Source organism: Plecotus auritus (assembly GCF_963455305.1).
Source record: "Plecotus auritus genome assembly, chromosome: 3".
NCBI classification, from domain to species: domain Eukaryota; kingdom Metazoa; phylum Chordata; class Mammalia; order Chiroptera; family Vespertilionidae; genus Plecotus; species Plecotus auritus.
The window spans coordinates 14,870,111-14,883,374 of NC_137772.1; the positions used below are offsets into that span (position 1 = coordinate 14,870,111).

The following is a 13,264-nucleotide window of genomic DNA, read 5'->3' on the forward strand; positions in this document are numbered from 1 at the left end:
TTTTTATTTCTGAAGTATTCACTACATTGCTGTATGCACCTTGCACTATTTTCCCGACTTTCAACATTGATTCTGACAGTTTTTGCTAATTCCGCCCCTCCCCCCGCCTGTGTTTTATATGGAGGGGGGTGGGTCCCCAGAGTTCCTCACTCTACCATTTTCATTGACACATATGCATATTTTTTAATATTTTTGTTGATTTCAGAGAGGAAGGGAGAGGGAGAGAGAGAAATATCAATGATGAGAATCAGAGTGGCTGCCACCTGCACACCCCCCACTGGGGATGGAGCATGCAACCCAGCCATGTGCACTTGACCAGAATCGAACCTGGGACCCTTCAGTCTGCAGGCTGACGCTCTATCCATTGAGCAAAACCGGTTAGGCCATATGCATAATTTTTAATGTAAGTAAATATGTACACCAACATTTAGGTGAACATGACATTTTCCTATTATAGTCTAAAATTGTGATGTTTTATTAGCTGTAAATAAGGACTCTATAGTTACATGATACAGACATTTGTATATATTTCAGGCATTTAAGATTAACAAAAGGAATATGCAAAATTCACATATGTGAGGTGCTCGTGAATTAAATAAGAGAATTTAGGGGCTAATATGCACATATTAGTCTAATTTAAGTGTAACTAGCTACTATGCTGACCCTTTCCTACTATTAGAAAAATATATTATTAGCTATATTATTGGTCTGACCCAATATAGCTTCTTGCTGGAAGATGAAAAACATCTTGTTTTCATATTTAAACTTAATGAGCTCTGTGGACTCTGAGGAACATTAAACCTCAGAGTTCACTGAAATGTTTTGTCCCTAGATGCTCTAGCTAATGTGTTTGCCCCTATCACGATGTTAAAACACAATGTTTAATGTCATTGACCTCAAGACAATATGTCATGCCTTATTTAGAATAACTGTTCCCTTCATGTACTCTTAGGATGGTTCTCATAATAGCAAGAAAGGAAATACTTGTCAATCTCTGTAGTTACAAAATTTAATCTCCCCAAACCACCATGCTTGCTGACAAGGAATATTACTTTATTTGCAAAAGAAAATTACAGTAAACACACAACAGTATTGGGCTTACTCATGTGAATACCTAATGCAAGGAACAATGTGCTGAGAAAAATGCAACATGTTATTGATTATGTTATTATAAAATGAAACTCCTTTTGATGGAATTTTATATTAGGATTTTTCTCTAAAACTTAGTAGAAGAGAAAATTTTTTAACCCTATCTGGCAATTGTTAAACATATATTTTTAAGGGAATATTTAATACAGTGCATCTGGTTGAAAAGTAACTTTAGAGAATATAACATACCACACACAAATTAATTTTTCAATTTAAATTGTTTGGCAAAGGTAATGGTATCATACATCATAGATGTGACTTTGCACATTACATTCTGAAAGCAAACTACATTTGAGCCAATATTTGTTTTTTGGAATTTTGCCCGTAGAATTTAACAATAATGACTAGTCTCAAGACAGTTTATTTCCCTCTAGAATCACTCCCCTCAAGTAACTATTGCCTATATAGAGAATCAATAGCTTTTTAAATGATAGAATTCTGAAAACCAACCAACCAACCAACAAACAACCCACTGTTTTTATAGAGGCAGGTATTTAATGTTCAGAGATTATGTAATTTAGGCTAGAAAACATTTGCTAATATGGGACAGGGAGGTTCTTTTCACCTGGATCACAGTATCTGAGAACTGACTTTGCTATGATTAAACACTATTAAGCTTTAGAGAGAGAACAAATATGTGTTAATATCATTTAGTCGATTGCACACTAACTGGAAGAATTTAGAGCTTTAAAAGGACAAATACACATAATTATACTTAATGTTTATAACATTTGGCAAACTCCAACTATAACGTCTGTTCTGCATGAACTTGAGGATGTGAAAATGCTCAATGGATTGAGATTCACAAGTCAAGTGCTACCCAGTAATAGGCATTACACCAATGATTGTGTTCCCTATTGCTCTTCCATAAATGCTGTTCCAATACTAAATGTATCAATCTTTGAACAGGAACTAGAGGAATTAATATGGTTTTTAATAATAGATTTGGAGATAAGTTTAGCATAGTTCTGAATTACATAACTTTTCACTATTGAATATCATCATGTTTTGAAAAAAGAGGTTTCGTACTGCTAGCACAGATATTGCCCCGGGACTGAACTTAATATGCTCCTGTATGCTTTTATATTTCCCATTCTTTATTGAATTTCATCGTACAAAATAAGTAAATTCTGTGGATGAACACCGGTTCCTATTTGAGAATATAGCTAACAAAGTTGTTCATGGTCTATTCTTTGGATCTTAATAAAAATTAGATAACAAAGTCTAACGAAAAATAAAAAGTTTATTGGACTGTTTCTAATTCCTTCTTTGGGTAGCACCACAGAAGTAAAAATTCAGGTTTGAGGTTTAAAAGTCTAGCTATAAGCTCTGTTTTTTTATTCTTTTTGGCTTTCAGCTTGTAATATTTCTATAAGTCAGACAAAATTTACATTTCCTGTCTAATTTACAGAATTGCTGTGAAGGAAAAAACAGCATAACATATAAGAAGGTGCTGTATAAGCAATCAGAAACAAGATATGCAAACATAATGTTGGACTCCTATATATGGTTTTCAAAACAGCTTCACCGAGTCACTCACTCATATCGGGATAATTCAGGGAATGAGGTTTTGATGGCAACACGGGGAAATGGAGGGTTAGTTCTGTGGTTCTAAGTCTGGATTCCTAGATGACACCTATGAAGTTGGAGAGGAACGAATTCTTAGTTCGGTGCTGCTTCCATTGCCGACGCCTTTGAGGCATGTTGATTTGGTCACGTTTACTTTAGATTTATAAATGGAAAGAACCTACCTTTCCCAGGTTAGGCATCCAAGTTGTAGGTACTAGTCACCCAGCTCCCTGTCCTGCACACCTTCCTCTAGTTAGGACTAGAGCAAAACACTATATAACCATACATATCCTTTAACTTGAAACTGCAATAAATATAATTTTTCAGAACATGACATATTTTCATGCATATATCTTATCTCTGTACAGCCCTAGGAATTTATTAACACACACTTATTAGTGTTTCTTTAGTAACGCTGTGGTTTTCCTTACTAATAAGTGAACATTTAAGCATGAATTGACACATTGTCATTTATTTCAGTCCTGGAGCACACACTGAATATGATGATATGCCTTGACAAACACATCAGTGTTTCCTTTGTTCTTTCCAATGCTAATATTTAATTTAACCACACATTTCTATAAATTAAATTCACTGGGAAATCTCACATTTATAAAATTACACAAGAATAAGCTACATTATCACAATCAACATGGAAATGTACTGAGGAATTCAAAGTAGAGTGTCAGGATCACTTTATCTTCGTGGTAAACTTTCACTTTATGGAAATCCCACTTGGCTTCATTTAATTAAGAAGCTGAAAAAGAAAAACTATGATGAGTGGAAGTAAGAAAAACAATAGCTGTTTATCCCATTCTAAATTAGTACATATAAACATAACAAAAAATGTCATAATTACATTAATTCACCTCATTTTAATAGTTATATGAGGACAATTGTGCTGAATTAGTTCCTGTAATGGGGTCAGGCTGGGTCTAAATGTAGGTCAGTGGTGGGCAAAGATGCTGATAAGAACTTAAACTTGTGTGTTGAAGTTTGGGTAAAACACACGCTATTTCTGTGGGCCACTCTCATTGTTGGCTAGACCAATAGTTAATCACTCAGACTGGCAATACAGGGGAAATAAAGGATTGGACTGAAATAAATATTTAAAGTGGGTACTTTCAATGTCCTAAATACTTTTATCATTCGATTTACAATTCACTTACATAATAAACAATTGACCATTTTAATGACATGTATAATTTCATTATATTGAACCAGAAAGAATAATAAAAGCATCATCAGATTCTGATGAAACGGTACAAATAACTCCAAGTCCCAATGCTAGTAAGAGAGGTTCTTAGATTCAAGCTCAGATTTGTGTGACTTCAGAACCAGAGCTCTTAACTAATATACAAAATTATATATTGAACTTGAACTGATCTTCTGATTCTGAATACTATTTTCCATGAGTCTTACAAACAGGAAGCAAAGTGATAGAATTCAGAGGATGCTTCATGTTACTTTCCTACTAGCGACTTGATGTGTCATAAATATTTTTACAGAAACATTTTGAAGAAAACTTCACTGTGAGTGAAAACGTCAGTGGAAAATATTGGGAAAGTAATTACCTATAAGTGAACACTATCATGTATTGCTATTAGCAGTTTGCTCTTCTTAGTAAATAGGACAAACCCTTAAGTTAATCTTCATTTAATACCCAAAATAAATTCAGTGCTACCACTGCAATAAAATTACTTTTTTTTTTGAACTATGGCTCAGATGGTAATTAGATCAAATTCTTAATATTGATGTTTCCCTGGTAGTTTCAAGAGACTCAGGAGTCCAATTAAATTCATCAAAAGGTTCAGGGAAAATCTGTTCTTCACTCAACTCAATCATACAAACAAGTTACTTAATCTTCAGTGTAAAGAAAAATCCTGGTTAGAAAAAGGTAGATTAAATAGAAATGAGTTTAAAATATTTACATCAGAATTAATTATAACAATTAGCTTCAAACATTTATTGAGTAATTAATACTATGTGCCACTGAGTAATTAATTCTATGTAATGGCAATGTGCCATAGATTTTACATGCGTTCTCTCATGCAATCCTTACACTAAGCAAAATAAATATGTAAAATTTTTCCGTTTACAAACGAGAAAACCAAGGTTTAAGTAACTGTCCAAAGACACAGCTAGTAACAAGCAGATCAGGGATTTAAGTCAGGAAGTTTAAAATCTGGGAGAACTGAGTGATGGTATGAAACATTGATACTGTAGGAAAAAAAAACCCTGAAGACTGAAAACGTGGGGAAGATTTATGGGCATAGGATAACAGTTACAGTAGACTTTTATAATCTTCAGCATATAGACTGACAAAAAAATAGCAGTACGAAGTACTGAGAAAATGTGAAAGGTATAAATGTTTAAGGTTTTGTGAGGTTTAAGAGAAAATAAAAATGAAATAAAAAGATCACTCTATATAGAAGAAACTAAAGACTGTAGATTAAACAGAATCCAAAATTGTGAGGAAAGTGAAAAATTAGTTTACAAATGATGATGGTCATGGTTCTGTGGACTGGGTATTTATTGGCAAAGGAAATGCCAGGGATTGGAGAAGCGGCTGCAGTGCCAGGATCTGCCTCCACTTCCCCAGCTTCTCTGCTAGGCTCTGTCTGATTCTGTTTCTTGGCAGCTCCTCCTTAGGGTTTTTATCTGAATCAGGTCAAATTGCACATCTACAACCACTCCTGGACATAGCTTCCATCTCTGACTTCTCACAGGAGCTGTCATTTGCATTTCCAGCCCCAGGAGGCCCGCTGAGGGCAGGCCTGTCCCTTGCTTAACTGGTGGGGCCTTGACAAGGGAGTGGGACTGGTCACATAGTAAAGAGGTTCAATGCCACACTTATGTAGACATAACATTAGCAAGCCTGGGCTGCCGGTCAGAAATGCTCACTCTGTATACCTAGGGGGAGGGGCCTGGAATATGTATTTGAAAACTTCCTGAGGATTTATGTCCTTTCCTGGTGAAGAACTAGAGGACTGGATAGAATTCTATTAAATGACAACTACTCCTTGGGACAAAGTACTGACTTGAAGAAAATTCTTCACAGCCTAACAAAATCAGTGCTGTCAAATGTAGTACTGTGCAATTAAACTAGTAAAGACTTAATTTTCTCTATTTTCCCTACTCATTACTCTGCTACATCAGAGAACAATGTAGATGGGGCATGAGTTGATACCTGGTACACAGGGAAAGCTAGAATTTGCTCCTCACTTTCCCCATTTCCTGACTGTCAACTAAATAGGGTTTAAAGAATCTCCTAACACCACCCCTTTCTGTCCTTCACTTCTAATAAAAAGAGACTCCTTTTCTTTGGCATATTGTAAGTGCTGTAGATTGTTTTTGGCATCCTAGATAAAAACAAACAAACAACAAAAAAACTTAAAGGGACTACAAATAATCATTTACAAACTAAGACTCAAATCATACAGAACCATGATTCTCAATCCTAGGGTAGGGGAAAGAGAAAAATGTAGCTTTATCTTTCTTGGGCATACTTAACCTTAGATTTGATTAGCCTGATCATTTCACATTTTCAAAACCAAAATTGGTTGGCTATCTAATGTCAAGAACAAAATGAAGAAACTGGAGAATTTACTTGCTCTTTTTATTACTCTAGTTGTCTTGGGAGCTAATGTTTGACAACTCATTTACACTGCAGACAGGATTTAAGGCAGATGATCCCACAGCTCAGACATGTTACATTTCTCCACTCCTTGAGTACATTTATCTTTACGTGTGTGGGAAGAAGAGACCTGGAATCGAGCCTCTGCCATGTGAGAAGGGAGGTGGGGCTGAAGAGGCTTACTCTTCCACTAAAGCACCACAGGCAGATCTCCCCGTTACGGCATTAGTTTTGACCCCCAGATAAAGCCGTGTACTGTTGCCGTCATACACATAAAACCATCTTAAGATAACTGCATAGTTCACATGAGGGAGAGAGGTAAGGTCTGATGAGATTTTACTTTCTATCGATGTATCACTAGTTGCACTAACTCAGCAGTTTTAACTTTGCAAAAGGAAATATAGGCCCTTTACTCCCTAATTAAGAGAAGGATGGATTAAGCTATTAGGACCCCACAGAGAAAGGAAAACATTTATTCTCTTAAGAGAAGCTGAAGAAGGAATATGCTCAAGAAATAAATTTGTGCCTAGTTCATGAAATGACCTAGTATTATCTTGCTCACCAATTGTATTAGGTTTAGTAAAAGTCTAAAGTTTGGTTATAATGAAGTGATTTGAGAATGAATTTTCAACAACTGCCTACTTCCAATCATGACAATATGTTGGTGGAAGTTGTATGAGATATTCATGATGACAACCCTAGTAACCAGAGATTATTTTAGCATTTAATTTTCCTTTCAAATTGGCTTTTCTTATTTGAAAAAGCTAAAACTTTGCAGAATTCAAAAGATGATGCAAAGTTTAGTAAAAAACTTTAACAGTAGATTATATGAGAAAAACTGAAAATGCAGTCAGCCATGATAGATAGATAATCTAAAAGAAAAAGAAATTTTGATGAATTTAACAAAGCTTAAAACCCATTTTGTTATATGGATATGCACGTGTGTGTGTGTATATATATACACACACACATATATATGTATATATGTGTGTATCTGTGTATATATATATGTGTGTGTGTGTGTGTGTGTGTATATATATATATATATATATATGAATATCTCTCTAAAATAAATTATACTCTATCTCCTTTGTATAATCTATGCTGAACACATAGCAGGTGCTCACACTTGCTTACCTGAGTTTAAAATCTCTGGGAAAATGAGTTAGTTATTTACATCAATCCTTGAATATAAATTAACCATTGAAATTCTGTTTATTCTATTAGTTAAGAATGAATACAGTCACGTTAGTATAATGATATTACCTATAAGGATAGCCGTGGTACTTGGAACGAAATATCGAAAGCAGAAAGCTGAAGAAGAAGACCACCAGGCCCAATCCCACCAGGCAAATGACTAGAGAGACAGAAAATACCATCAGTGTCTAGACACATGCAACCCAAACATCTACATTTTAAAATGCATTCAACAATCACAGTGTACTTACATCAACAGTTCATGGCACACACAGGTACAACAAATCAGGTAATCCAAAATACAATGGATTCACTATTTTCCACATTCTTCCCAACGAGCAGGTATGCTTTGGGTATGAAAACAACCAAAGTGACTGATCTAAGTCTTCTGATAGTTCTCCTCTCTTACAGAGTTCCTACAAGTACTAAAATGCCCCAGGCGATAAAAACAAACAAAATATGTGATAAACCACAAATGAAATCATTCCCTGTATTATGAAGCATTAGCTCTATTAGCAGAGACATCTGCATTATTGGAATGCTAAATATAATTTTATTCTCAGGGCCTTGCAGTATTTATGAAAAATAATTTTAGATTGCATCAGTAAAAGCCTGTTACTTACCAATAATTCATTATAATGTACAGAAAGCTAAGAATAAAAGTTTGGAGAGTGAAAGGGAGTATATATGGTATGGTATTCTCAAAATAATGGCCTAGAAATCTGTTAGTCAGTTTTCATTCAACTCTGTAGGAATATCATTCTCTCTGATTTGAGTACAAATTAAGTCATAAGCGCTTAATAGCATTCAATTGCAGTCTTTGTGACATTTCATTTCAGACAAGACCATATAGGTGAATTCCAAGGAAGAAAAAAAGGTGCTCAATATCACAAAATGAAAAACTTGTAAAAATATTGTAGAATATCCAAGTATGCTAGACACCAGGCCCTAGATGGAGCATGGAAAACATAGCTAACAACATAGCTTACAGTAGTCTCACTAAACCCAGACTTCATTGCATGGTGCTTTACTTTATTCCTTCCTACATTTAGTGCTTTTATCAAACACTTCTTCTTTTCCTTTTTTATTTTATTTTAAAAAGCTTTTCAGAAGCTGAATAAAACTTTTCACTCCCTTTGCCACTCTTAGTAGCCTCATTTGGTTATGCACAGTGGGAAATGAGGCTCAAAATATGTGAACACATAAAAATATTTACTTGATTTTCTGTAGCGGAACAAAATAATGCAGCCAAATACTGTATATGGATAAGTGGGAGGAATTAAATGGTCGGTGAGGAGTTAGTAATTACTAAACGAAGCACTGCGGCCCATCCCAGATAACATACTTGTAAGCAAATGCTATGACACAGAAGCATTCTGACCCGGTCAATAATAAAGACAGTGGTTGTACTATATCAATCCTACCAGAAAAAGAAGTAATTTAAAAATATAATCTCTCTCTCTCTCTCTCTTTCTCGCGTGCGCACACACACACACACACACACACACACACACAAATAATTTGGCAGTGAGCGTTGGAGAATCCTATGTAATAAAAGTCTAATATGCAAATTGTCCCCTTGACAGGGAGTTCAAGAGGGAGTTCGACCAGCGGGCAGGATTGGCCAGCCAACCGCCACGCGGCCCCTCCCCGCAGCCGGCAGTGGTGGCAGGCAGCCGGGGAAGGGAGGCCCTGAACAGCAGTGGCAGTCACTAGGGACCCTACCTGTGCACAAATTTCGTGCACTGGGCCTCTAGTTATATATAGAAATAACGACCAAGAGAGAAGTTGGAAGTAATGATTTCATAGACATTGTGTGATTAAAGTATTAATACACATTTATTACTATTACTTAAGCCTGATATGATAGGACATATGGTAATATATCATCACATAAGAATTTGCCTCACAGTGTTATTTGTCAATCCTAAGAGCATCACATTGTTTATTCAAAAGATATATCATGAAGTGATATATTTGAACAATGCTTAGCTAAACAAAGTAACATGTTTATTTCTTCTATATTTCTTCAAAATGGTGTATAGAGGACATAATGGAAAATGGTAAACTAAACTGTATATTTCACCCAATACATTTCAACACTTATGATACCTAAGGGTTCAGAAATCACTATGATGTACTAACAATCATTACCCTAGCTACAATCCCATAAAGGAAATAAGTCTTTTATTTTAAACTAGAGGCTCAATGCACAAAAGTCATGCATGGGTTGGGTCCCTAGGCCTGGCCAGCATTCAGGGCTGATCTGTGTGGTAACTGGCAGGGTGATCAGGGGGCCCCACTGGCACCCACCTTGTCTGGCCTGGGGCCTGCGGGCTGGGGGCAGGTCCTGTGTAGAGCATCTGCCCCCTGGTGGTCAGTGCGCATCAGGGTGAATAGTTGTTCCACTGCTCATTCCATTGTTTGGTCGATTTGCATATTAGGCTTTCATTATATAGGATAAATTATTCGTCTTTAAACTTCTTAATGAATTGTTAGCCTTTCTCAGGTACCTGTGCTCCTCATACATAAATTCTGGGTTTTAAAAAGGGCTCAGAAATGCACACCTGATTCCCGTGGCATAGAGGACTTACCATTTGACAATACATCTCTCAGGCTCCCCCACCACAGGGGACCTCTCCCTGCAGGGTGCATGGTAATCCAGGGATTAGAGCAGCCGTGGGGTTCGGCTGTTCTATCCGGCCCGCGGAGCCGAAAGAGCGGAGGGTTCTCTTGCTCTCCTCTCCGCTCCTTTACTTTGAATTTATATTAGTTCACACAAACACTCCATCCATGCTTTTGTTCCGGTCATCCGGTCCAGTTTAAGAACCCATTGTGGCCCTCGAGTCAAAAAGTTTGCCCACCCCTGGACTAGAGCCTCCATGGAGCTGGGCAGAGCACCCCTGATGAGGGAGGAGAGAATTTCTCCTTTCTCTGCAGTTCCACAGAAAGTCACCCAATCCCATTGGGATATATTTTTAATTATTTGCACACATCTAATAGAAGAGTAAAAAACACTGCAACCTTCCTCAACCAGAACATTTCTGTAGGAGTTTATGTTTACAAAGGACTTTTATATTCCCCATTTGATTTAAATGAATCTTAAATCTAAAACAAAATTACAAAAAAACAACAGAGAATTACTTCGTCTTTTTCCAACATCTCCTTTGGATGTTGCCGCTTCATTTAGAAGAACCATCCCCATGGTGATAGCAGCATCTATAGTAATTGTCAAGGAAAAAGTAGCAATAGATGCAAATAAAACAAATTAATTTTTTTGGATCTACACACAGTTTTCTGTAGCGGAATACTTAAATTACAAATGCACACAGAGGTAAATACAACTTATTCTATTCAGATAAAATAAAATTATCATTCTTTGTGTATTTAAATCTACCTTGATTTTTTAAAAAAATACATTTTTATTAATTTCAGAGAAGAAGGGAGAGTTAGAAACATCAATGATGAGAGAGAATCATTGTTTGGCTCCCTGCTAGGGATCGCGCCTGCAACCCGGGCATTTGCCCTTGACTGGAATCAAATCTGGGACCCTTCAATCCGCAGGCTGACACTCTATCCACTGAGCCAAACCAGCTAGGGCTAACTTGATTTTTAAAATATATAACCTAAAACCCTGTGAGATTTTCCAAGTAATTGAAATGCTCTTAAATTCCAGGACCCTCACAGCATGTATGCTTTATGTGGACTCTCAAAAGCAATAATTACATTTCATATTATACATAAAGATAGTATAGAATCCAGTGACACTTACATTAGCAGTCACAGAAAATTAAAATATAGTCAGCATAAAACCAAGTTTGGTCAGAAGTCTAAAGTAACAAGAGGAAAAGCTGCTATCAGCCCTGTGCAATAGCATCACCCCCTGACCCTCCCCACCCAATACATGTATATACATCACATACTACCACTAAACTTTTGGGGGTCCATTATACCCAGTTTGAAAACCAATGAAATTCAGATAATTACTAAATTCCTTGAATTTCAATCATGCAGTGATGGCCTGAAAGAATCATGTAAGAGAATGAATGTTTCATGCTACCAGTATGATACATCTGTAGACTTTAAGGGCTCATTATTCTTAAGGTGTTTTGGACAGTCTACTGATATAAATTCTCTTTAGTCCACAGTCATAGGGCATTGCTAGTAATGAGAGAAAACATTAAAAGCTTGTATCATTCAACTTGTTCCTATGTGGGTAATTTCTGCTTAGTACTTTGGAGCAGATGGATATGACTATGTAAGTCCTTATTAAGGAGTCAAGTTAGGATTCTCCTTTTATCTTTCTCTGGAAACACCCTTTTTATTCATGTATAAATTTTAATCTATATATGATTATACAGTTACTATGACACATATTTGCAAATATATGAAATATGTTTTAAAATGACCTTATGTAGGTATTATAAATAAAATATTCATTTCATGATTTCATCTGCCAAGAAGTTGCTGAAATCTATACTAATAAAAGGGTAATAAGCTAATTAGACTGGACATCTTCCAGGCGACCTTCTGGACGTCCTTCCAGGCAAAGCCACAGTGGTGGGGCTGAGGCAGAGGCAGTTAGGGGCAATCAGGCCAGCAGGGGAGAACAGTCAGGGCGATCAGGCCGGCAGGGGAAAGCAGTTAGGGGGATCAGGCAGGCAGGGGAGAGCAGTTAGGGGGATCAGGCAGGCAGGCTGGTGAGCAGTTAGGAGCCAGTGGTCCTGGATTGTGAGAGGGATGTCCGACTGTGGGTTTAGGCCTGATCCCGCAGGCATTGGGCCTAAACTGGCAGTCGGACGTCCCTTGAGGGGTCCCGGATTGGAGAGGGTGCAGGCCGGGCTAAGGGACACCCTCCCCGCCCCGTGCACAAATTTTGTATACTGGGCCTCTAGTTTCATTAATACAATCATGGGGGAAGTGGCATAATTTCTATTCCTGGGGAAAATATGATTTACAAAATTAAATGGATCAAAGACTTAACCATAGATCTGATACTATAAAACTGCTAGAAGAAAACATAGGGAAGAAGCAACTGTATGCAGGCAATTGGGATGAACCCCATACAGGGATTCCTCTCATTAAGCCCCATAACAATGCTGTGAGGTGGGTACTGTTTTATTCTTGTTTGTAAACTGTGATAATGCAACTTACAGAGAAGTTAAATGACTAGAACAAGGTGTTAATAGTGCTGGAGCCAGAATTCAAGGCAGGCCATATGAGCACAAAGCCCATTTGCTCTTTTCTTTTCTTCTTCTTTTTTTAATGGTTTGAATGTTTTTGTTAACACAAATTTAGTTTAAAACACACACACACACAAATATTACTCACAGATTCAGGAAGCTTAGCAAACCCTAAGTAAAATAAATTCAAAGAAGCCCCATCTAGGCACACCACAGTCAAATTATGGGAAACCAAAGATAAAGATTTAATACTGAAAGCAGTAGAGAAATAAAAGGTATTACATATAGAGAAAGTGATATTTTTGGCCAACTTCTCACCCAAATCAATGGAAACAACAACACAAAAGAAATTACATATTTAAAGTGCTAAAAAAAATTGTAAAGCCAGAATTCAATTATCTAATGAAAATATTCTTCCAAATGAGGGTGAAATAAAACCATTTTAATATAAAAAACTGAGAGAATATCTCAGCTACAACAATGGTTAAGAAGCTTTTTATGTCTGAGGAAATTATACCAGATAGGAACA

The 13,264-nt window shown here is 36.6% G+C and overlaps 1 protein-coding gene across 1 annotated transcript in view; it reads right to left on the bottom strand.

Moving 5' to 3' along the window:
* Window positions 1-991: 991 nt before the first annotated feature.
* The window catches only part of TUSC3 (tumor suppressor candidate 3), a 123,170-nt gene continuing 110,897 nt past the window's right edge, over window positions 992-13,264 (bottom strand). Inside the window, exons 8-10 of the mRNA XM_080662383.1 lie at window positions 10,697-10,771; window positions 7,622-7,712; window positions 992-3,475 (exon numbers count right to left, since the gene is read on the bottom strand). Coding sequence (XP_080518509.1) covers window positions 3,460-3,475; window positions 7,622-7,712; window positions 10,697-10,771 — 182 coding nt within the window. The 3' untranslated portion in view covers window positions 992-3,459. The remainder of the gene's footprint in view (window positions 3,476-7,621; window positions 7,713-10,696; window positions 10,772-13,264) is intronic.